Source organism: Helicoverpa armigera, chromosome 8 (genome assembly GCF_030705265.1).
Source record: "Helicoverpa armigera isolate CAAS_96S chromosome 8, ASM3070526v1, whole genome shotgun sequence".
Lineage (NCBI taxonomy): Eukaryota > Metazoa > Arthropoda > Insecta > Lepidoptera > Noctuidae > Helicoverpa > Helicoverpa armigera.
In genome coordinates, this window is record NC_087127.1 from 5,553,756 (window position 1) to 5,580,746 (window position 26,991).

The window sequence follows — 26,991 nt, forward strand, 5'->3', positions numbered from 1 at the left end:
GACATCCAGACATATGCTCTGTGGGTTGGACTTTGTTTTAATTTATTTTGTATTGGTTTATAATTGCTTTTGCTCTGATTTACCTGTTTCAGCTGCAATTACAGAGAGAACTTCGACGGCTGTGTAAAGTATATTATGTTTTTAATACATTCTTCTGCCATGATCTCAATATCTTCATTTTCCATTTCTACTTCGAGTAACTTTTTAGGTTTCAGTCTTCTTATTGTAGATATATTAATTTTGAACCAGCTTGAGAACAAAATAATATGATCGCAAAGAAAGAAACAAGTCTACGTGATACATAGCCATAGACCGTGATTTAAAAATCGTACCTGAGATGCGAGACTTCGAGAGACCTTTGCTCATATTTTTTCTCCTCAATTCAATTATCTGTTGAGTCATTAACACTGAATGTTTTGTTTGTATGCGATTACTCACTATCAAGAGTGCAATCGATCAATCCTGCATTTTTCTTGCTAAGTCAACTCGCTAACACTATTCATCTGCCTAGCCTTTTCCCAATTAGGTTAGGGTAGACTTCCAGTCTAACTGGGTGCAGCTGAGTATCAGCGTTTTACATGAAATGACTGCGTCGTCAACCCCGGAGAACCCCTTGGTGAGACTGATTGACAGACTTTCTGGCTGTTGACTACCCGTAACGACTAAAGATGTTCAAATAACCTACTAACGTTACTAACCCATATAAATCCTCTATCACATTATCTTTATTGATCATCGTGGCACCGTCATGGCTCAGGTATCAATTGATTACTGTATTACGAAAGGAAATGAGATTATCATTGTGAGAAATATAATCATTATCGTGTAATTCTGATTAAGAGCGTAGTATTCGATCATTCTATTTCTGAAAATAGTTGTAACGTTTATTTTAAGTCACTCTCATACTGAGGGAACTTCAAGATATTGATCAACTGTTCAATTTCCTTCTCTAGATTTTTATCTAGGTATTTAATTTAGTAGGAATTTAAAAGATACTATCTTAACAGACGTAAGGAGCTGAGGTGTGTATATTGTCCAAACTTTAAACCTAATGACTAATACTTGGGTTGACCTATAAAATGTGTGGCCCTAATAACAAAATTTAATGATACAATGAGTAATATCATTCGTCAGAAAAATAGGTTAAGATCTCTTCTGGTCTCATAAAAGCAATTGTTTACATTATAGTTAGCAGTCAATATGCCACCGATGTCTAGACCAGATGTTATGTTCCAAAAACTAGCGTCTGGAACTTACCTAGTTACAGTTACTGCGTGTCTAGACGATGCAGACGTTCAGGAAACTTTATAGGACTCCCTTTAGACAAAACTAGCCAAATCTGACCTGCAATATTGCTTCAAATCTTCTCTCTGCACTCATAATTTTTCTTTGCTTTCTGAATCAAAAGTAAGGATCGTAATTTTATACTTGAAACAATTCACAACACAAGTAAGGCTTTTGTTTTTTTTTCATAACGGTAAACTGTGTTAATTGAACGCATTGAACCGCAGACTAATAAGTCCCCCAAGTTTATGCACAAAGACCCTACAGAAGCTGCGTACGGGCGCAAAGTAAAAAAAAACTTTCAATCTGTATGTACATAACTTGAGGGCCCAGTGTTTAGCAATATGCTCATATTTTTTTGGAAATATAATGTTAATAATATATGTACCTGTATTTTTCATGAACATTATTTTTTCATAATAATTGTAACTTCAATGTCTATCTGACGTTTTTGAGGCCTCATAAGTTACTGTTATAATTTGCACATATTACGTAATTCGCAAAATATTTGCATAATGGCAATGGATGCATGAAACACATGAAGCCCCATTGAAATCGGACGAGTCGACAATACAACAAAGCTCCGACCCTCCATTTATTTGAAGATATTTTACACACCGACGACAAAGCAAGCAGGGAAGGCACAGATAAAATATTGCTCGATTCTATGTCTCAACTCCCTGCATACGAAAAGAAAGGGACAGATGGCGTGTATACAAGCAACATAACGGAGTGGTTGCGTTGCCCGTCAAAAGTTTAGTAGTTAGTTCGCGCTGTGTCGCGGCGAACGCGAGCCGAAACCGAGCGGTCCGCTCATGGACACTGTTCATTTTTATTTACGATAAACTCGTACTAAATTCAAATGTTCACAGAAACAGTGCGTTAGTTGAATTAAGTACTTAACCAGCCGTCTGTACGTATAGCTAAATAATAGTGTCTATTTTGATGTTCCATATATCGATTTTTGACAACTCTTTAGAGAATTAGTTAGCTTCATTATTTTTGAGTTCAAATTCATTGGATGTAAAGTCTCAGTGGTTCCATAAAGTTATTAGTGTTTTCAGTTTCAGTTGTGTAAGCTTGTTTGCTATCCCTCTCATTTGAGTGGAAAGGGAAAGGAAGGCCGAGTGTTACCCAAGCATTGTTTTGTTTTCATGATTTTCTTTGCTGTATGTTAATGTAGAGCGGATTAAGAAAATGTAAGTGTTTTTTAAGCTTATTTATCAGTTGTGTTGCGTGCTTGTTATTTTTTTTTTGAACTTTTAATGTGGAAATTATTCAGTCTAACATTAAATATTTTTCTTACTGTATAATATATTTGTAAGTTATCCTTTCACAATACATATACGTACCTATATCTTCGTATAGTTACTGTGTTATGTTATGATTTATTTGTAGATCAGTCTCGGTCATGTGGACGGCTCCAATTAGACTTGAGTTCGTTTATAAATAGTCCCCACTTAGGATCACTTGCATGTTACTTACTTGTGCCAACCGCTAACTAAGCTTTGCATTATTCAAGTTATCATTCACAACTTATAGAGCTTGCTAATGTCTATGTATTTTAGAGTTTTATTCACATTATCAATGTCAATGACATTATGAATTTTCTGATCCGTTTTTCCATAGTTTCTGCCATAGTTTGAAACTGATTGTTTTCATTGATATAGGTACTTTCATTATGACCTGAACTTGAAAAATAGTAGGAACTTAATCAATTTCTGATTTTTTCTGCAGCTTGGCTGCTAAAAACGGTGTGCAAAAATATTTCAATTTGAGTTTAACCTTGATGATAGCTAGATTTTCGTAGAATTGGTGATTATCAACATTGCGAATTTAGTTCATGTCTCTCTCTCATGTCTGTTAGTATGGTCTGCAAAAAATTTTTATTGTTTTGGCAATACCTACCTACGGTCTGCAAAAAAAAAATTAGTTCATGTCTCTCTCTCATGTCTGTTAGTACGGTCTGCAAAAAAAAGTTTATTGTTTTGGCAATACCTACCTACGGTCTGCAAAAAAAAAGTTTCAATTTGAGTTTAACCTTGATGATAGCTAGATTTTCGTAGAATTGGTGATTATCAACATTGCGAATTTAGTTCATGTCTATCTCTCATGTCTGTTAGTACCTACGGTCTGCAAAAAAAAGTTTATTGTTTTGGCAATACCTACCTACGGTCTGCAAAAAAAAAGTTTATTGCCAAAACAATAAACTTTTTTTTTGCAGACCGTAGGTAGGTTTCAATAGGAAAAAAAAATGAAAGCCCTTTGAATTAAAAAAAATGCCGACCGAGTACCTAATCAATAAATTGAATTAGGTACTAGGTTCTGGTTACAAGGTCACGAAACCAGGTTAATGACCTGAATAGATTTAACCTAAGGTGTCGAGTGTTTTGGGTCTGTGGGCGGTGAGTTCGGGTGGCTCATCGTCCCTCTGTCTTTCTAGACGACAGACCCGTGTCGACGGCGCGCGTTGCTCCACGCGCTCCTCAAAGAGATGTCAGCAACCCCAGCGGGGCCCAGCAGGGCCAAGGCCTGCCGGGGCTGCGGGTTGTTCGAAAGAGATACCGCGGCCCTGGTACATAAAAGGCCTATGACGGAACACGACGATTTTAGTCAGTAAAAGTCTGACACTCCCTCACCGCTGCTAACCCACAGCGGGAGGGGTCATTTGATGATTTTACGTCGCAAAAAAAAAAGGTGTCGAGTGTTTTTGAAGTAAATAGGTGTTGAAGTTAATCTGACCAATATAATGATATGTGGATGAAAACAAATCAATTTTCTAAATTGTCAACGATTTCTTCAAGTTATTATGTTCGTAAATTGCACCTATTACTAAGGCTGACATTCAATTATAAATGAATTTGTGGTGAATGTTAAGAGCGTGTACGTCAACCGCGCGCCATTTGGCCTAAAATGGTACTTTTCAAACCACTGTTTCTCAGTAACTACTTTTCCTATAACTATGTTATTTTTTAATAACGCAAGGTAATTTCACTGTTCATATAGTTAATTGAACATAAATTTCAATTTGTGTAGTTTATATACTTAAAACCCCTATAACGTAACAGATGTTTTATAAAATTCCCGTTCAGCGTCTATTTCGAAGCTTAAATTCATGTGAAAACAGTGGCAAATCTAATCATATTTATTTTTTTACTCATAGACGAAATCCCCATGCCTATAGTTAGTTGAAAACATTTTTTGATTTAGGTCTCTATCTTTCAGAAAAAAATATTTTAACAATGTGAAAAATTGTGATTTTCAAATGCTTTTTTTACCTATCTATCTTACTTAATTTAATATAACAATTATTTACTATAGTAATATAACTCTTTCTTTAAAACATAAACTTTATATTATAATTTAATCTCTCGTTTTTATTTTTTTATAAATTATTTAAAAACTACTATAAAACGCTGCACGCGAGTCAACTCAAACCAGACCGCCGCAAGGCTTCACAGAGAGGACGTGTCGCTCCGTCACATCGCGTAGGGTGAATAACCTCTGCCGTGGATACCGAGAATAGAGTACATTTCAAGCGCGACCAACAAATCTTGATACATTACTATTTTATTTAAAGCTCAATTTTGAAGCATATTTTTTTTATCGATTGAGTTGAAATTTTGTTTGAATGTTCAGTTTTAATGACAATGTATGATTCTATATCCAATATGGCGGTATACCCAAGATAGAGAAAAAAATGTTTTTAATGCATTCCTACGATATGGGTATCAAATGAAAGGGCTTGCTATGAATAACTCGAAAAAAAATGTGTCGCGAGTCTAAATCCAATATGGCGGACTCCTTAGGCTAGAAATCACTTATTGCAGATGTCTGTTACCAATCGAGCGATATTTTTTTTCATTTGGATGTACCCAAATTTTGACTTTTGATCTCGAATAACTTTTGAAGCATATAGGATAGATAACTTAAAACTTTATTTGCAATGGTAAACCCAAGCTCTTCACCAATATTTGGCTTTCCGGCAATTGTTGTTATTTGACCACAATTTTTCGGTCTGGATGGACTGGACCATTCATATAAACAATCAATTTTTCAAATCGGTCCAGGCGTCTTTGAGAAATCGAGAACAATCAAATTGAGAACAATCACAAAACAATCTAATTGAAACCTCCTCCTTTCTTTTTTTGAAATCGGTTAAAATACAGAAACTCTTAACATTGTCATTAATCATCAGTTGACTATTTAGTGCTGTTGAAAATTGTATGTAATATACAGAAAGTCCTCAAAACCAAGGTTTTCATAGGTGCCCGATTTTTTTGCAAAAGAGTGTAAGTATTAACGACTTATTTTCATGCTTTTATATTTTAGACATCCATAGACTTACACTATTTTCCCGCTATTAACTATTTACTAAATAATATATTTTTTGTTCTACCAATTTCACTCGAAAGGATCAAAATGGTTTGTGTGACTATACGTGAAGTATGATAGGCACGCACACAGCCGCGACGCTAGTCTGCGCGGTTTTTTGCGTTGAATTACCTAAAGTTGACATCGCGCGCCGAGCGTACACGCTCTTAAGAGTATGCCTAATATAGATATACCTAGGTCAATACAATTTTCCATTGTCATCAAAATAAACGAGCAATAAAAATTATAAACAGTCCCTAAAAACTGCGCTAAAATTCGTACAGAACTCATACCTACCTACATCAATTTCTAATCAATTTGCAATATGAATCATAGGCCATAAATTAGCGGAATGATGACAATTGATATTTGACAGGTCATTTATGACAGACGAGAATCAAAATGGCGCCCGTTTTTCAGCATAGTGACGTCTATCGTCCAAAAGCTGAATGCAACTAATAGAATGATGTCACATCTATGACGTCATGAAATACACCGAATTAAAATAAATCTATTGTTACCTGTTGCTTTCTTATGGTCTGCTGCAATAATAGCCCTTATTTAGAGTGTTTCTACTCTGAACAAGGATTGTTGAGCATCAAACATCTTAAGCTAAAAGTTAAAGGCATTTTGCCGTCATTGAATGCAGGATCAGGGTCAAAGAAACTGTACTCAGAACGAGTAGCCCATGTGGATTTATTAAAAATCATAAACAAAAAGATCAGAATAAAGATCCTTCTAGATCCTGAAGATTCAGTAGCACGTCGAAAAACGTGAACCAATATGTAATACAGCAGTTACAAATGTTGATTTAAGTTTCATTATGATATTTGTAGCAGCATACGTAGGGACAGAAGAAAAAAATATTGAAAACTGACAGATGTGTATAGCAGTTTCGAAGTTGAAATAACAGATTCTGATCAAGGTGCCATTTAGTACTAAGAGTCTAGACAAATAGCAAATAACTTATAATATTTATATCTCAAACCAATACGAAATTATTTGTCATGTTAACAAATTAGTTTATTGAAACGATAGTAAAAATTAAGTTCAGTAAACTCTTGCCATTAATTGGTTTTGAAAGACTAATACATAATGTACTTATAGGTAAATCTAACTATCTGCATATACCTTCACATTTACGTAAAATCTATTTGTTGTATAATATAAAAGAAGATTTATGCCGGGGGCACAGGTGTTATCTCAGAAATATGATTAAATACTACTTTCTCTTCTGTTATCAAGCCACAATGTACTGTCCGGCAATATCAGTCAATATTAAGTCGCTCTGTGAGAGCTTTCCTTATCTGGATTTCCTGTTTTCAATGTTACTCCTATAAGTGACGAGTTCATGATCTCATATGGTTCTATCTGAGTGCATTTAATACAACTTGAGTACGGCGCTATGGAATCTAATTAATGTGCAATGTCAACAACATTACTAATGTAAAATTAAACTCTTGTACATGACACACAAGGAATTTCTTTGTGTTGTAACTTATCTCATTAAAATCATCAAATATTTTTCTTTATTTTCAGAGATCGCTTCGATATCTTGTGCCTACAAGAATATTATAAGTACAAAACAAACACAGCGCATCGCCCACGTAGCGAGATAACACAGCATCCCGTCCACAGAGAAATTAATAATCTGGAACACGGTAACAGGAAGCATGTCGATAAAGTGTTCCATGCTATAACAGTGTTGATGAGAGAACTGCTCGACGCTGCTGACACTCTAATATGGTTAGCTGACACCTGCGAACTATCCGCTGCAGTTACCACGATGTTGTCAGACTCCCCGACACACTACAAACGCGACGCGTCCGCACATCACTTTCATAGAAGTTCAAAACTTGCTCTCGCCGTAGACCCGACCTCATCCAACATGCATCGCACTGCTAACGTTGTTGCTGCATCAAGCTCGCCGAGTGACAACTCGCAAACATCATGTGTAGTCACTAATATCGACAGAATGGCACACGACAATCATTCCAATGATAATTTAGAACAAGTTTATGAATTGACTGACTTAGATAGATTTAGGATACTTAATCATGGAAAATTAGAATGCCAATATGAGTCTGAAAGGCAATGCTCTGCCAAAGATAGAGCCTCTCAACGATACGTATTGCATAACAAAGAAGACGTATACGGAAAAGAATCGATTACCAGAAAGAGGGTTGAGGCTGACGAATGTGGTGGTTCAAGGCGGGCCGCTAATTTGAAATTTAAATGTAGTCGGGATGCACAGAAGTGGATGGGAGCGATCGGGAGGACAATGGGCATTCGTGTTCACGTGCGCGCCATAGCCGTCGTGGTGTTGTTCCTGGCCGTGTTAGCGACGAGTGCAGCGGCGCCGACGAGGTCCCGGCCCACGCGCAGCGCACACGAGAAATCAGCGGTAAGTTTTTAAACATAAATAAGAATTAAGTATCATCATTCACTGTAATTGCACAAGGAGGGAGATAGAAAAAACGACAGTTCGAACTATGGTTTATAACATGTAGGAAGATGCGACCGTTCTAGCTCATGCATACTAAAAAGTACGATCCTACGTGTATCCGGACGACTTGTAAACTTTAGCTCCCTCCGAAGCGCGGCGGAAACGTGCTGCTTATTATACTGGCATTGTCTGCGTTATCTGAATCTGTCTGATTTACCAGACAATGTCTTTCTTTACACTGCCTTTTTTTCGAGCACTCGCACAGACTTGTGTCAGATCTTTTCATAAACAATACAAAGGCAGTTGGTACTGTCATTTTACTAAATAGGCTTTATTTACATGGACAATTTTAGTCTTTAAAGCTGAACGTTTAATGCCACCACCCTCCGAGAGAGTATATATCTTCAGTTATGTTTATGATAGTCACAAACCCATATCAGAAATTGCAAAGATTCCAGTATTGTATTATAGATAGAATGTGGACTATGCAGGTAGGTGTCTACTTTTATTATTCACGTGTAGTTAGTCGGACCTCGTTATTCGATTACAATCGTGATGTTATGTAAGTCCACATAGATTGAGCCGGGGCTCGCAATGAAGGTCCCTTGTACCCGAGGAATGTTTGATTCTCCCTTAAAGGGACCTTTATCCAGTGACGGATTAACGACCATTTTAAGGCGTATTTCTACTGAGTGCAAGTAATATGGGGACAAAAAGCTGGCGTGTCGTATTAGATTACTGGCAGTGACAGGCGGACGGACCGTTTGGGAGGAGATTAATGGGCTAAGTGACGACTGGGAGGCATGCCTCTAGTCCTCCGCGAGTCGGGAAGACATCCCGCTCATTTATTTTGTGGACCGTTACAAATAGTGAAAAATTCGACTAATTTCATTGGGGCCTCACGACAGCTAGCAGGAGACACGGGTTGGTTGTTTCAGTGAATGAAAATTTTAAGTGTAGTCTCTTGTTCTTTTGTACCTAATTCGCAACAGAAGTTTATAACTCTAGAGGTGTTTCTGTATCAATAACCATGCAATAAGAGTTTTAACAAAAATATTTTAGTATTGATTATGTTAACAAAACGCAATTCACGGGCATGTTACTTACAATCGTCTGTTAATCCAAATTTCCTTAATCTGAACAGAAGAATAGTAACGAGATAAATTAGTTAGGTCGGTCGGGACGAGTTCAACCAGATTTGAACCCGATTTAATTACAGTTTAAACACGGCGTGACCGCGATGTTAACGGCTTCCTGCGTAAGCGCATATAGGCCGTGTTTGTGTTAAACTTTAGTTATGTAAGTGATAACTGGTCCGTTGCAATCATAGTAGAGAACTTAAGTATAAAAGTCTTTAAGTATAAAAGCTAAACCTATCTATGAAATATACACTCAATATACCTACATAAGCAAAACTGGGCACTAAACACATTAATTGTAGATAATTTATAATTAAACAGCTAAGTAGGCAATATTTGCATTCAAACGTTTATCCTCATGTCTTGTGTACCTCAATAGGAAAATTAAATTTCTAAGCGCAGAGGTAAATGTGGGGTTATAATACATCAGTCATCCTATACCAAACTATTTAAGTATTTACTGCGCAATTTCTCAAAACCTATTAACATTGACCAAATCTCATGAATTAATATGTATTTCAGTCTTATATGCTGTGTTATCCATGTTCACAATCTTCTGATTATGATAGCTGTTGCTAGCTTATGTTCAAATCAGGTACCGGTGACCAGAGTTACTTAATTTATTTCGTGTAACAGATGTAAGAAAACTGGTGCAGTACGCAACTGAACGGATATTTCCATACCACTTGTTATTATGCAGCTGTTACGTTACGTCACTAGGACTTACCTGAGAAAAAGGGTTTTTCAGAATATAATAATTTTCTTTTGAATTAAATGAAAAGAAAATTACAACTGAAGTATTGTTTTGAATGTAAATTACCTATTTTATTAAATAAAAAATACTTATACTACTACTAAGAACTAAGATTATAAAATAGAAATAGATTCTTATTTGGATTTATATTTTCCGATTTTCGCATTCCAATTTTTCGATCCATAAGGAATACCAGTTAGAAAGGTATTTTGAACGAAGTATTGGTGCATGAATAACGCGATTTATTCGACTGAATGCGTTTAAAATTTGTAATTCAATATATTTATTATATTAATATTAAAGTATTTAATATTCTTATACCCGTATCGGTGCATATTAAATACAATTCTATTCAACCAATTCGAAATTCAATTGTACAAAAATAATTCTTCTTTTAAATCTTATTCAGCCAGTTTGAATTCACTTTTACTAAAAGAATTCTTATGACTTTTTTACTGTTTTCGTTGCAAAATTATTGAGAGCAATACGATCGTTCAAACAGCTGTGTATTACGTGGCATTTGTTGTCACCAACACAGAATGCAGTGCAGTAAAGGTGCAATCATGACACCTTTACTTTCCTTCGACCAGTTTATTATCCGCGTGGGAAGAGTGGGTATTGTAGTCTATAGTGCTACCAGCATATTTTGACCTATAGTAATTAGATACACTTATTTAATACAGATGTCATTTTATTTGATGTCATTTATGATATAATTTTGGCGCAAGTAACGAATTATTTTTACACCAATTTTATTTAGTTCATATGTATGTACCTACTGTAATACGGCAAATAGTTGTGGTTTTGACCGTCATTAAAATTACTCACCTGTAGAACAACTTTCTTCCTCAACCTATGTGAAAGTATTACCCTTCATCCAATTAAATTCATATTGATTATTGACTAACCTGAAATAAATAAAAGTCCGATTGCGATTTGGAATAAGAATCCCGTACTCTTCATATTTCAATATCCTACTCAGAACAGTTCTTTAAATACAGCGGGCACATTCGTATAAGAATAAGAGAATCACAATTCTTATCTTCGTACGCAGTATCATCTTTATCCGTCATGTCGCTAGAAAGTCTGGCACTTCCTTCAACAGATTCAGTTTATGCACTGAGATACCGCTGTGTGGGTGACGTAGTACGAAACAAAAGGTGTCTGGGCCCGCCTGCAGCCAGTAAATACCTTGCAAACTGCAAGGGATATGCATTGTCTACGAGCTTCCCTTACGGCGGACCACTTAGCTTGGCTGTCTCCACTCCGCTATAGTGTCTTTATATTATTCATGCATATTTCGTTCACAAACATTGCTGATATAAGGAATATTCTAAACAAATGACTTCTCAAATCTCAATCAAGGTTTTTAAGAAAACAAATGAGAAACATACTTAGTTACAAGCAAGTTTTATGCTCATGAAGACATCTTTAAAGTAGTCAAATTACCTATATTTGCAAATGTTCGTTTATCTTGTAACGTTATCCGGATGTAAGCCATTAACACAATCTAAGGAGCAATTCTTTCCATTGTTTGATACTCAGAACGGTAAATCTAAACTTATTGAAAGCAATAGCTACATTTTATGGCGATTGTTTTGATCACCAGTATAATTTAGCTTCGTAACCCATTATATTCTATTCGAGCTGCCTATATTAGCATAACTTCTAAAAAACATATCGTTAATAAATCGAGGAAATGAGTTAATCAACACCAACATGTTTAATTAACACATTTAATTTCAACCCAATAGTGTTATGGTTACGATATAAAAAAAACCACGACATTCGGTCATTAGGTACCGTTGAAATATCTAGGTGTATCCGACGTACGTACACGGCCAACATTGTATGATGTGTATAATTCTCTTTAGCCGAAACGAGGTCACATCTGACTGTAACATGCGGCGCTAACATTGATCTAAGTGATAAATGAACGCAAATTCACACATCTCATGAGCCACTGCGAACCCGAGAAAATTATGAAATACATAATGTAATCCCTACGAACCGTTATCTCAATATATTTTGCCTATAGTTTATTTAATAAGTTGAAAACATCCATATCCATGTAGATTTTGGTTTAAAAAAATTTGTGTGCTTAAAACAGGAGCAAAAAGATATTGCGCCCAACGTGGGGCTCGAACCCACGACCCTGAGATTAAGAGTCTCATGCTCTACCGACTGAGCTAGCCGGGCTTGTGACAGTTGTTCAAAATACTGCATTAGTTCTCCATTGACTCTTCTAAAGTCGATTTAACAGAATATTAATCGAATAAATTATTTTCTTGGCACAATTCCAAGAGAAAATGTCTATGACGTAGAGGATTTACATATTGAGTGATATGGTGAACAATAGAAGTGAAAATTAACGTGAGTTAGACTTAAAATTAAAATGTAACTGCGCTGGAGGCCATTGCTATTGACCCAAATATTCATGGCGCTATCTATAGCATCCTATTCACACATCATGTTAACAAAATCTCGTTCGACAGTTTTACGACTACACAAACAATTTTAATTTACCCGTTCAAAAGCGCAATATTGTAAGTATCTATATACATACATGTTTTAATTATTTGATTTAATTAAGTTTTTTTTTCGTACACATAAACAGCCACGTGTTATTTTCTTAAGACTCTCATGAAGCCGTCCAAAAGTATTAACCTCCACCTCTGTAATTCAGAAGTTTATAATGGGATTACGAGCCCCGACTTTAATCGAATATGAGCACGAAGACGGTCATTAAATTATTGGACACAAGGACTACAAAATCTAGTGAATACGCTGTTCAATAAAAAACAAGCAAGAACGTCATAATTTTTATCTCAGTAACTGCCACAAAAAATCTGTGCAGTTCAAAAAAGAAAATAATTTCCATCGAATTTTGATTAAAGGTAACCTTTTTCTTTCTTTGGTTTTCCTGCTCATTCACTCTCTGCACATCCATTATGACAGGTTAATCAAAATCTCCTGAGCTTGTCAAAAACCTTCATTGTTCATCTATGCGCACGAATGAGTCTCCAATTTACATTTGCAACCTGTAAGAGTACCCCCATATTATTATACAGACTAAACAGTCAGTTGACAGTTGGCTGTCAATGTCAACTATTTTTTTTTAAGAAAATCTTAATTCCAATCTGGTCTGAATTCCGATTTGATACTGATCTTTGTTATGTGTCTAACTACATATTACCATTCATCTTCATACTGATTTATGAGCCTAAACTGTCGGTCGACAAAAAGTTCTCTAAAGTTAGAGGTGCATCTTTGATAATAATCATCAAGTCAGCTTCTTCATAATTAACGGAATAACACTAATGAAGCGGTATGTTTGACCAACATTAGCATACTTGGAGTTGGTCATCTTTCACGCCATATTCGGTTAAACCTAGATTTCCAGGAAACGCTGATAACCTAGATACAAAATATGTTACAATTTAAATGTATGTGGTATAAATGTGGCTTGTTAGCGCCATTCATTTGATATGACAGCTATCTCATTTCATTAAAGTACTTTGCATTTCTTGTTTAACTTGTCCTAAGCGATTCTTACAACTTTTTGCGGAACTAATTAATTATTTAATAGTACCTACTAAAACAATAAATAAAAATTCTAACTGTAATAGAAAGTAAATAGTAGCACAATAATGTATCCGTGGCTTTAAATTAAACACAGTGAATAAGAAGTTTTTTTTTAATATTTTACATACATGTAAGTCACTCTTTTAGATTGCAGAACGATAAGTTCCACGAATTATACTCATTATAACTAAGTAGACGTTAATCCTCAATTTCTAGCGGCCTCGATAAATAATGCAAAATGTTAAAATAATATGCCATATAAAATTATTATTCGTTTACTTTAGCACACAATACTTTAAAAGCAATTAATGTTTTAAAATATTAAGTAATAACCAGTTTAAGTAATAGAACAAAATCGTTGTTACAAAAATACATCATAGAATGGTAAGATTCTCAATAGTCTCTTGTTAAACGCTCACAAGATAACACGAGCAGATAAGACGACCGAAAATTGATAACGATGACATAAGACTCCGGCCATTATCTACTACTGCAAGGTGCAGTAAACACAACTGTACCAATAGCTCGATGTAGAAATATCTTTCCCTCTTTATTATCTGACAAAACATGTACTTCCGTCAACAAAATTCATATGTTCAGCCATACGGCAGAAAGCACAATGCAAATAAAACGATTCCGATAAATATACCATGCATTATCTTCTCAATGTAAAGCAACTTATATTTAAACTTGAGGAAGTGCATGACTTTCACAAATTCATTCAAATTGAGTGCAGTGCGATCTGGGAGCCTGCCGAATGGCATGTGCTGACCGGAAACCGCATCTCCAAGATATATTTAGAACTAAAGAGGACGGACACACAAAAATAATACCGAAACAAACCAGTTAGAGAGGGACAGACGTTTGTCAGTTGTTCAGCCGCTGAGTGCTGAACTATTTACATGTGAATCGTTCATAATTGGGTTATGCATACGATGTTGATAGAATCCTATCATTGCCAACAAAATAAAATATTAGTCAATAATTATTCGGAGCTTATAAAGTATCAATTAAAATGAAGTAATCATTGATATCAAGATCTTGAAATCAACTGAAGAGGAACCTGAAATATTGCTTCAAAAGCAACAGGTGAAGTTGAAACAATGTATTCTTCAGTTGCGTCGCTTGTATAAACTTAACACTGAATAAATAAACATTGCTAATGAAGATTCTTATGATAAGGAAGTACAGCCGCTCGACTGACTTGGCATAAATCAAGATCTATTGAACGATAACACGCTCATGCAAAAATACGAATCCTAATTTCTATTCAGGACGAGTCGCCGTTCGAAAAATTAACAATGTAAATTGTAACAATTAATTGAGAGTATGTTTGAGCAGTGTGCTACCAACTATTCACAGATTCGTCAATTAGTATTCATTGCTTGTTCACCGCCGACTCCCAGGTGAATCCGGACACTATTCAGCGCAATGTTCCGGTGAGTCACTCTGCATCCGTCCAAATTCACCCATTCACAAACCATTTTAAACTCTATTGTAATCAAATAAGCTTCAATCCATATGCAAATAATAATTGTGTTAGTAATTTAACTCTATACCGCTTTCCTATTGTTATTCTAAATGTGTTTCAGTATCGTATTTTTAGACTATTCTTTTAACTTTATAACTATGACGTTTGACGTATCGTTGACCCATATTTTGTTTAGTATCTACAAAATAGTTTAGTGCCACCTTTGAATGGAAGATCCCATATTTGAAAATTTTTGATATGTTCTTGTTGAACTATGAAATTTTTCTTCAAGGGTGCTTTTTGTTTTCCACTGAATTACTCATTCGCGTGCGACTTCAAATTTTGTTGGCTTTAATAACAATTGTTCAGCTTCTTAGAATCAGCGCATTTAATTTGTCAGTCTGCTAAAGTTTGCCAGCGATAATGATAAAATTTTGTTTGAGATTCAATGAGTAACCTTACAGTTCATATCAGTTTTCTTTGTAAGAATATGATTGCTGAGGTAAGCTTCATGTTATTTTTGTCAATCTGATTAAATGTATAAATACTTCCAAACTCAAATATCAGTTACTTTGCTTCCGCTGCTTATTTCCTTTCACAATACGAGAATGTTTTATAGAATTTTGATTTTGAAGTTTTATTTTGGAGCAAAATCAAGTTTATTTTCCTGCACATTCACTAGAACATTTCACGCATTCTCCTTATGTCACAACGCTCATCAGGTTTCACTAGAACTATGTACAGCTGACCGAAGAGCTTACCACTTCTCATCAAGCTTTACGCCAAAACGGTCTGAAAGCCTTTGGGAGAAGGATTATTTCGGCGTGCATTGTTATGAAGGCGTGTCGCCTGTGTGACCAAGTGTACTCTTGTCGTAGTTGCTTTGTAACCTTAAAAGTGCATACTGCATTCTCGTTAACCGCCGTTTTTATATGGTCAAGTTTATTTCTTGGGCCTGTTACGTGTCTCCCTTGCTTTATACCCGATTGTTACTTTTAATGTTCTCCTTAGTCACATTGTGCTACAACAAATAGAATTACTTTCCTGTTCAGTTCTTGATAATACAAGATATAAATGCTTTTATAACGTTTTTCGAAATACATTTTATTAAATCTGTATATTCGTCTTGTTAAATGTAGTAGATTTTAATAAAACAAAAGCGATATAAAGCCCTGAGCTAATTGTAAAGAATTTGACGAGTAAAACCACAGGTGAAACAAATTACAAACACAATAATAATTTGGCAGCTATCCCAAATTGCCATTGATTTTGAATAAGCTTATGTTCTCTATACCTCATAGTACAGAATCGGCCTATATGAAAATAAAAAATAGAAATAAATGTTATATTTTCCTTTTTGGCTCTAAACTTTAGTTCAAGATTTACAATCCCCGTTGAGGTGTTTGCCCTCCGTTAATAGTCGTTTTAATCACAGAACTTTGCGCCGTGTGACAAAAGAAAAAAGTTTAAAGTCTAGAATATATCTTTATTGGCGTTATAAATGCCAGCAACGCAGGTTATTCTACTATTAGAGTTAGACAAGTTCTACATGGCGATCTTTTATCGCTTTCCATTCTTTGCTCGCTCGTTCGTAAGCCGTATTTTTGAAACAATCGTTATATGCTTTGCGATAAGGGGAAAAGGTAGGAATATCTTTTTTTGTTGGGATATCATTAAACCCCCTGTGAGTGCAGCTTGAGAGAGAGTTAGATGCTTTCTGACTAAAATCCACCATGTTCTTTCTGCACTCTGTCTATCTTCTGAACTCTTCTTATTCTCTTTCGGATAATCCCGCAGCCCCAGCAGGATGCGACCATATATGGCCCCTAACTCATCATCATCTCCCGAGCCTTTTCCCAACTATGTTGGGGTCGCCTTCCAGTCTAACCGGATTCAGCTGAGCATCAGTGTTTATATGGCCCCTAACTAAGTCATCAATTTAGTTTCTTTAAATAAAATACAATTTATTTCTTCCTAATCAAAACACTCAACAATATATTATAGCAACTGTTCACTTTCTCACATCAGTTAACTCATATGGAGGAAATGGTGCCTAAACGCGGTTAGTCTCAATATCTTTTATCGATTGGCCGCTTCCGCTTGTACACTGTATAACGTCGTCCCCTACGTGACTAGAGTTCACATGCAAACGAGCTTTTTGCATAATTTATTAATACCTGTGTGAAGTGACCGTATAATTTATTATTTACACGCTGCCTATAAAGTGTTTAAGTAATTGAGCGACGTTTTAAGCGCACCTAGGTTGAGTTGTTTGAACTAAGTCTTTGTAATAGGCACTTAAAGTCAATGTGATTGCTTAATTCAAGCAAAGTCTAGTACGAGCGTAAATAAATATCGTAATGATAAATCTATTACGCTCCAATTACAACTTCAAATTGACCTTTAATTAGGTTAACTCCGCACTAATTTAGATACGTTTAGAAGTCCATTTGAAGATGCGTTCGCTTCCGGCTCAGTAATATTTCTGTCGATTGACGCCTGCCGTATGCATAGTTCATAGCTATGCGGAGTCAATACAGTTTAAATACAAATATGTATTAATGCACGCAGACAGTGAGGGCGGCCGGCGCACGGGCGGCCGGCGCGTGCGCAGCCTAATATTAACTCTAGCTACGGACACATTGCATAAGCGATAGCGATTCTACTAGCTGTTAATACCAAAATAGAACTTGTTGTATCGTACAAAATACTACTATTGTGGTAGATATACTACAACATATCATTTAGGATAACGATTGACCATCATTTTACCAAAATATTTTAGATATTCATGGCAATTACTAAAGGGGCGGAATTTGCACTATCCTGTGCACACACAAGCTTCTATTTGTCTCCCAAGAATGCTGGTCGCCCATGCGCTAAGTCTGCAGTCTTAGGCTATGTTTAGCCAGACGCAGCGAGGGGGGCTACCTGTGCCTGCCGAACTATAAATGTGCCCACTTTCACTGCTCGCGAGGGCGTGACCCGTCCACAGCTGATGTATTGGCGAATGGGAGCAACAGCAACAGATCTCGGATCTAGCAATAAACATGATAGCTAAATGCTTAACAACGATATCAATTATATTTGTGTTCTGTTCTATTCCGGTACAGGATTAAATGACAGTTATGGTCAACAATTTTATGTTGGGTTGATAGTTCTATGTGATATATGATTATTGCATAGTCAATGGATTACCCTGAGTAGCTACGTAAATTAAGTTTATTTTATGAAAAGTATTTTCCGATTCCGCTGATCGAAAGATATGTTAGATGTTAAATTTTCTCATACATATTTAGAAGTATCATTTCTATTAGTCGTGTCTATAAGTATGCAATTAGTGTTCGTTACAAATTGTTACAGTGCTGATAGAACGTATATCTACGAGGTATTTTTAAGTTTACAAGCTGCTGAACGATTAAGTTCAATGCTACAAATAGTAACAAAATCATTAACTAACATGTTCACAAAAACAAACACAGTTAAATTAAATTCTCTAAAATACAGTTCCGCAATTTAGTTCCCTTCATAGAACATTAAAAGTTGTTTGTTTACATAAGTCGAAAGCTCGTGCCATATTGCAGTAACTACCAATGAAATATGTACCTAACTAGTGAACTAGTGATTAACACATTGGTGTACAGTGTACCGTCTGAGAAAACAGGAAGCACTAACGTAAAACTAGATCATCTTCTGGCATTCTGATTTTCTTAACAATGTTCATGCATATACAAATAATACATACCAAAAATAATTTTAATACATTTTGAGAATATTTGTTGCTTTAGTCGAGCTTTGATGTGCTTTCGAAGTTTCATTGTTTCTATGCGTGTAAAACAATAGAAATAAATAGGTTCAAATCACATTACTAATGCATTATTTACGTTATCGAAATCAGGCCAATATGGTTTGATGATTCGGTAGTACCTACTATCTCAAGGGATGGTTCCAAAATGAAACTTAACATAAAATGAAGTTATTACATAAACATAGAAAGTGTTGGGTGAGGTTGGGACGTATATCCAAGGGGTAGGGAACCCACACAATATTTTCCGTATAAGCAAGGCGGAAGCGTCCCTCCATGGCACGTCATTAATTCACTTTCATCGAACGCTTTTATGACAGCAGTTTGTAGAGCATATCGGTTAGAGCTGTATTTGTAAAGGTCGGCGGTACCCCACGCCCTTATAAATAGGTAGACGCCCGTGGGGGCTGTAAAAATGCGCCAACGACCCCCCAGTAATATATCAAGATATCGGATTCCGTACGTGCCCACTTCCTGAAAAGATAGTGCAAGAAAAGAAGGTATTTTTAATTATCTACGTACATTATCTCGCAGTAGTCTACGTTTACCGACCCGATAGAATGCTGGTTCCTCTATGCTATCTCCGTAGTTTACGCGTTTCTGTTATTTGTATTCACATGAACACGGACAACGAAAGAATTGCATTTGTATAATGTTTGCCAAGCGTTTGCATTACCTACAGGTTGCACAGCATTTCCATTTACTTGAAGTAGAAACTCGTGATTTAAAATGTAAAACGGGTTAACTTTCATTGCGTTGTAAATACTTTTTATAATTATTTTCTATGGGCCTTGGGTTGTGAAAGGATAAAATAAGGATGGATATGAAATTATAAATGTATTCATCATCACGTAGGTACAGACGGCACGCAATATTCATAGTCGAGCCAAAGCTTAATGAATGCTACATACGAGTATTCGGTCTGTATTAAGAAATGAGATTTCCAGTACTCTCACTGTGAGCCAAATACTCTTGTTATGTTTTGTTGGTCCGGGTCCAAAGTAATTTAATCCGACCTTTCAAAAGCCGTATCACATTAACTTTTCACTAGATTACATTATTACGTTCCTTCCTAAACAATTGTGGCTGAAAGGTAAAAGAAAGAAAAGTTAGATAGCAATATTTAGGTATTGAATTGTTTTACGAAGTGGCGATGAATGAGACGGTTACCTTGAGTTGTTAATGAATCGTAATAACCGATGTTCGTGCCAGTACATGAATATTATTCAATGGAGATGCCAACAATACTCCATGGCGGGAAGCGCAATCGATTGCCGGGGTCAACGGCCCGGAACTGACCTTTGAGCCAGCTGATCGAACGTTACTAGTTATTCGTAAAAATAAATTTTTAAAGTGAAAAATAGAGATTTTAAACTTATTAATCAATCTAAAAATAGACAGTAATTTGTAAATTGTTTCTGCATGTAGGTAATAAATATCGTGATAAAAATGTGAAAAAAGTCGTATGTGCATATCGGATAACCCAAGCTGTGTCATTGAAAAGTGAAAACAGATGTTATTGTCGCGTTTCGCGAAGTACTCGCACACAACACGCTCACTCAATTTCAAATGTTCACTTATTTCATTTCAGTGAAGAAACGCGTTGTTTTATGTCTGAACAAGATGTTGAAACTGTGACAGATGTCAGTTATATGCAGCTCTCTTAAATTAGCCGCCCAAATGATGAAGCAAGAACGTAGGTACTCTATTTTTACTGCTGTATGCAAATAAATGCGTCCCACGTATTTTAATCTTGAAAATCGTCTAAAATAGTACCAAAAATAGATGAAGAAAGTGCAAAAAACTGCTTAATTTTAAAGCTCAAACTACATAGTCATAACACGCATATATTAAAGTACGGGTGAGTCACCTCGAGCGAAATCGCGTGGCGTCTCTTGTTTACTAATAAATCGTTCTGTGTCCCTGACACTGAGGAAAAGCAGTTAATGTCATAGGAAGGGGGCTCGAAAGAATTAAATGCAATGCTTTGGCTGGTCGCCAGTGACGCGGAAAATGAACTATCGAGTGGTACTTTTGTTGTCATCCCAACCGACTGAACAAGCTTATTTGGCTCATTATTTAGCTAACATATATTGTCAGTACTTGCGGCTGTGAATAAACTGTCAAACCCCTAACTCATGTAAGGCTGGGATTCAATGAGATTTGAGGGTTTAATTAACAATATCCTTTGCTGAAGTGGATAATAGAATTGATTGAGTATGTACAATTGGATGAATGTTATTTGATTAGTATTGTTAAATAATAGTTTTAAACAAACACACGTTTTATACATCTATCATAGGTACTTATTTCACAATAATAATTCACAGAATCAATCATATCATCCCGTCATTTAAGGTGCGCTTGCTCACACAATTCAGAAAATGAGTACTTAACACTTATTTGCAAGCTATGAGCCAACTATAAAGTGGCAGTACAAAGTTCAGTGGCTACTCTAACTTTATCTATACACGTACGTCTTACGAGCTCGATAAAAGGTAATGGAGTAACGATGATTCATCTTAAAGAGGTACTGTTACATAAAATGTGGGTCGATGAAAGTTCATGCCTGTGATTTATCGCTTTTTTATATCAAACATTATGCATTCAATATGCTTAATGTTATTATATAGTAATTGAGGATGTAAATATTTATACGTTTATAAACGGATAAGAGTTTTCTGTTGAAAATGAATAAAATTGCGAATATTTCCGGCATCGATAGCTTTATACGGTTAGGCCTATTATTGCATTGGTTCTACTTTCTCAAAACTAAACCGGCCTTTGTATGTTAAATGAAAAACAATTGTTGTAGCGTCCGCTATGTACAATATTTTATGTCAAGTTTAAGATATGGTTATACAAACATACATATGTAGATGGTCCTTCATAGTTATTTCAATTACTAAGTAAAATCTAAGAAAACGTCTGTCTACCGTGTTTAACAGCTTGACTCCACATTTATTGCTTTGTCAGATAGCAAGCGATTATCATATCTTGCCTAATCTAATGCAGTCAGTTTCCGCATGGCCACGTAAAGACAAATGGTTAGCCAGTTGCGAAAAGTTGCCTGATTCAGAAACGACTGCTTATATAGACCAATAAAACTTGAGCACAGATTTATTCTTATTTTGTGAGCATTCGATTTCAAATTGAGAACTATTCGAACAGTGTTTTGAATTCAATTGTTTTTTTTTTATTATTTTTTTTCAGCTTTTATTTAATGGCATCTTGCTCAGATTATACGAAAAACAATTGGAACGTTTCATGCCCCAGTCTAAATGTATCTGTGGCAGAAATAAACCAGTAGTGTGAATCAGGCTTCAGACTGCCATTCGTTTGTTTTAGGGATGATTGATGCAAACAAATATCGATACTCTGATGAGTTTTCGAGATGTATGGTTTACATAGTTACGTAGACACAGCTGGTCGGTCACTGACCCGGTTTACCACTATAGACAGCTGTTCTTCGTTAAGGAAATTTTGGAATATGCAGTTATTTGTAAAAACAAGTCATGACCTTTGTTTAACTCCAAATTGCACCAAAAAAAAAAATAGAGACGCCTATAAATATGCTACTTATAAATGCGGCCTAACCCTAATTACATGCACAGGTTCTATAACTTACCTTACTCCATCATAAGTTTTGTAATTTCGTTATCAATTAAACGTTCAACCCACACTCACCCACATTTGCGTACTCCTTCCTCCTCCGCTCACAACTGACTCCATCTTACGTAATAATACAAAGCAGGGTTGTCAAACGTTATTCATGACGACGAACGCATAAGTGGCTGTTGTTTAACAAAGTCATCGATCACGGAACTGATGATAGTAGCCGAATCAATGGCGACATTGGGCCGGTGCACGGAGAAATAGCGAATGAAGTGCTAATGTGCGTAAAAGTGATCTTGACATCTCGCCTAAACAAACATTGTATGTTAACGGGTTACTTTGTAGATTTTAAGACAGTTTAATGAGTACTTAGGTATGGAATGGTTTATTTAAAAGATTTTTAAGAACGTATTGTGTATACTTAGCCGTAAAAACTGTTTATAAAGTTGAATATGAAATCATTGTCATTCTTGATGCATCAATATTGTAACAAAGATGCAAAGCAATACAGTAAAGCTTTTTGGCAGTGTAGACCAACATTGGCACTCCATTCGCTTATTACTCCATACAATCACATTCATTTCACTGCGATAGGTGAACGACTGCTTTATTAAGTTGACATTACGTTATTTAATCGATCCGCACAATTCTGAAACAGAACATAATGATGCGCAGAATTAATTTTAATTTCAGTCATCAGCGTCAAGCGTCACGTCCACTGACGATATTGTTTGTCACTCAAATCATTCCCAGTAGGATAAATGACCTGTAATTCAATGTTAAATTAGGTTCGTTGGAGATACGATCAGCACAGATTTGACGATGACCGAAGTATTTGTTTTCAAATATCCATTCTAAAATTGTAACTGTGTGTGTGTATTGCTAGGGGAAGCTTCCCCTACCAATCTGTGAGAGTCAAAGAAAAATAAAGAATAGATTCTTATTTGTATGAAGTGTTACCATAAACTGAGATCTTCTAAAGAAATCAAAACGAAGAAATAAAATATTTATTTACAAACGAAGCTCTTGTAGTGCCGTTCATCAAGTGCAGATCTGTACTCAGTTTAATATCACTGTAAATATTTCCCCGTGGAAGTTTTTATTGCACGAATCAAGTACACACGTTGGACTTTATTAAGGATATTAAGGATAATTTGATCAGTGCTTCGTGTGTAACGTTTACTACCGTTTTATTGAGCGAAGTGGGCACGTGTGCACGGTCTTAATCATAACTGGCGCCGGCTTTGCCGAACAGATCTGTCTTAGTTTGACATACATAATGTGTTTCAATACATTCTCCCTCTAAACGGTTCACGGCTTACAATGATAAACATAAACATTGTCTGTGCAGTTGGGAAACAGAGACGATGAACACATTTCTCCAATAATTAAAAATAAGCAAATTTATAATTTATCAAATAATGTAAGTTATTTAATTTTGTTTATTAAGTGATTTAATAATCACTAACAAAAAAATAAAACAAAAATCACATTAATATATGATTTTCTTGTTTGTTTTGTTTTTTATAAAATTTTGTTATACTGTCATACTTATTTATATTTAATTGTCTCGTTTGCACTGTAAGTGAAATTCAAATATTATATGTATTTTTGTCTTGTATTTAAATAATGTTGTTCGCCGATATAATGCATGTGGTGTTAGCCTGTCAGTAATTGTTGCACTTATTTAATTGTTCGTCATTGTTATTGTTACGTTTATGAATTGGTGTAAACAATTGTTGGCTAACCTCAATAAATAAATAAACACATTATGGTCATGTACCTCATTTTTTCTGGAAACAAAAGCAGAGCGATGCTATAGAAATGCTATCACCATTAATTAATTAAATAGTCCAATTTTAACTTCACAATGTTAGGCTCGTTTACATACATAATTTATCTTGCAGATAGTGCGAACCCAAAAGTTATGAAACACGCCTTCAGCTACAGAAATATTATTCCAATAACTACGGAGTGTAATTAAAACAATTTCGAGTGCGTATGCACGTACAGACAAAACGCTTTTACGAAAACCTATGAATATTTTATGATTTCGCAACACAAATATTGAAAGTTTCTGAAAAACAATCAGCCAAGCTGACATTCAGTTGAAATTTAAATTACAATATAATATTTATGTAGTGAAATATTAAAATTGGGATACGCTTTGCGCCGTGAATAATATATCGCAATGTGGCTTTTGACATAATATCGCAGAATAAAGCTCAAGGGACGCCAAGTCGAATCCTAGTTACTCATAATTTAATAATGCATATTGCTATAAAATTTGATATTGTCTTCATAAAGCTGTGACTCAGTTTTATTGGGATGTTGATATTTTTATTGCCATGCATTGATTTTCGTGCAATGGTCTCTTTCTGTAGCTTTAACTTTGTTTATAGATACAAAAGGTTCATTCAGGATTTTTACTGTAATTATTCATTCAAAATAATTGATTTTAGATATTTGCTTATAAAGTGCTGAAAAAATATAATACTGAACACCGAAATGACGCAGCGATGTTCACCCGTCACTCCACTTATATCACCTATGAACATAGTGTCATCGAAACGTCATACAAATTGACAAGGGCCACTAAAATCTGCGCTACGATATTTATATCACAAAATATATCTCAATAATATCATAAAATGTCATAGGCTTCTAATGACTGACGTTCGGGGCAAAAGACCTAAATATTTTTGCAAACGAAAATAAATATAGATACATAGTACATAGGTACAATTGAGATAGGTCAAAGGGAACGTCTGACATAGACGATGTTAATTCAATGAAGAAATTGTTCAAATTCTAATTCGAACTAATATTTATTTGAATAGCTCGGATGATAGTGGTAATGTCAATTAAGAATACTTTAACAGAATACATCTTTTTTAGAAGACGCAAAGGTGGATGGATCGAGGTTCATTCATCATCATCATCATCAGCCTATCGCAGTCCACTGCTGGACATAGGCCTCTCCAAGTGCACGCCACTGAGATCGATTTTTGGCTTCTCGCATCCGGTTCATTCATAATTATAAAATATGGACTACTTAAGTACTAGGCCTTTCTGCGTAAAACTTGTGCGTCATTTGTCCGTCTAGAACATCCTCTTCCTTTAAATGCTTAAAAAAGACTTGCATCATGAATATCACATAAAATGCGCCTCATTTTTTTGGGGCACGTCACACAAAAAAGGTTTGACTGTTCAATAATGATTCTAAACACGTGTCTTTTACTACCGCCGGCGCCTGCAGTCAGCTTAGTACCAAGTAGCTGCTGTTCCAAAATACCTGTTCCATGAATCACTGTTATTGTCACTGTTATATTGGAACTGTTTTACGAACTGACGTTTAATTTTAGTTGCACCAATAATGGTTTTGTTGTAAATGAGAATTGTTTGAATTCTTGAACTGGAATTACTGTTGGAGATACATATAGCTTTAATTTTGTCGAGTGTTATTTTTGTGCGGTACGCTATGTAGTTAATCGTTAATATGTAGCTTGTATACACATATATTTTTGGCAGTTTTATGATAAAACTAGCAGACCCGGCGAACTCCGTTTCGCCACCAGATTCGTTTTCCGAGTTCCTACCGTCTTCTGCGCGCCTAGTACTCGACCAACGCAGCTCTCAGTCGTCCGCACCCCAGCACGCACGCATTACCATGATGCCCATACAGGTTACTATCTAACTCCTTCTGTCTTCTGCGACCCTAGTTTCTTGTGTCTTGTGCGGCGGCCGATGCTCGCACGTCGTTGTCTAGGCATTTTGGACAATGGACAGAGTGTTGAATTTAACCTCAAATGCACGATCCACATAATTTACACTGAGCTTGAATGAAATTAACTGAGCAGAGACAATGAGTAGCTGTCAAACACTCGGCGCCATCTACTTGAAGTGTTGGATATTGGTTTGTAGTACATGCTATGTATCAGAGATGGCGCTGTATGTGAAAAACGATTTACCCACTTTTCTGTTGAATTATTCCTGATTATTCCTGAATTTTCTTTACTATAAACCTCACGGAGCCCGAGACCTTTCCAACGAATGCAAAACCGTGGAAATCGGTTCGTGCGTTCTGGAGTTATAGCGTCAGGGAGGAAAACCGGACTTATTTTTATATAGTAGAAGATAATCGTGTCTCATTTTTCGCTATTCGCCCATTGAGCTTATTTATCTAAACGAACTGCATTCGTATCAATAAACTATAAATTGCACTTTCAATGTAATTGAAACCGCAGGATGTATCCTATCACATCCATTGAGGAGCTTTTCTGAACTTGCCACGGAAACTCAAAAACACAAATATATTTTACGCTTTATGGTGTTGTGATTAAAGTTCATATTGGAGTGACACTGACCCAGAGTCGAGTAGCAATGACCTTACAAGTCATTATTATATTGAATGGACAGACAGAGTAGGGTTAAAGGCCGTTATTAGAGACTATTATGTTAATTTGAATCATAATACTAGTAATAAATAAATACACAAAACATTTATGTTATTATAAT

The 26,991-nt window shown here is 35.6% G+C and overlaps 1 protein-coding gene and 1 non-coding gene across 4 annotated transcripts in view; one reads left to right on the forward strand and one right to left on the reverse strand.

Moving 5' to 3' along the window:
• The first annotated feature begins 2,027 nt into the window (after window positions 1–2,027).
• The window catches only part of LOC110372776 (matrix metalloproteinase-2), a 139,209-nt gene continuing 114,245 nt past the window's right edge, over window positions 2,028–26,991 (forward strand). The window contains exons 1-3 of one of the 3 annotated variants that reach the window (XM_021329736.3): window positions 2,028–2,197; window positions 2,349–2,483; window positions 7,198–8,062. In XM_021329736.3, coding sequence (XP_021185411.3) covers window positions 7,367–8,062 — 696 coding nt within the window. In that variant the 5' untranslated portion in view covers window positions 2,028–2,197; window positions 2,349–2,483; window positions 7,198–7,366. Of the gene's footprint in view, window positions 2,484–7,197; window positions 8,063–26,991 lie in introns of all 3 variants that reach the window. The other 2 variants (XM_064035685.1, XM_049837895.2) reach the window with 2 other exon arrangements.
• Trnak-cuu (transfer RNA lysine (anticodon CUU)) lies at window positions 12,124–12,196 on the reverse strand. The gene has a single exon. It is a non-coding gene; the product is annotated as a tRNA-Lys (tRNA).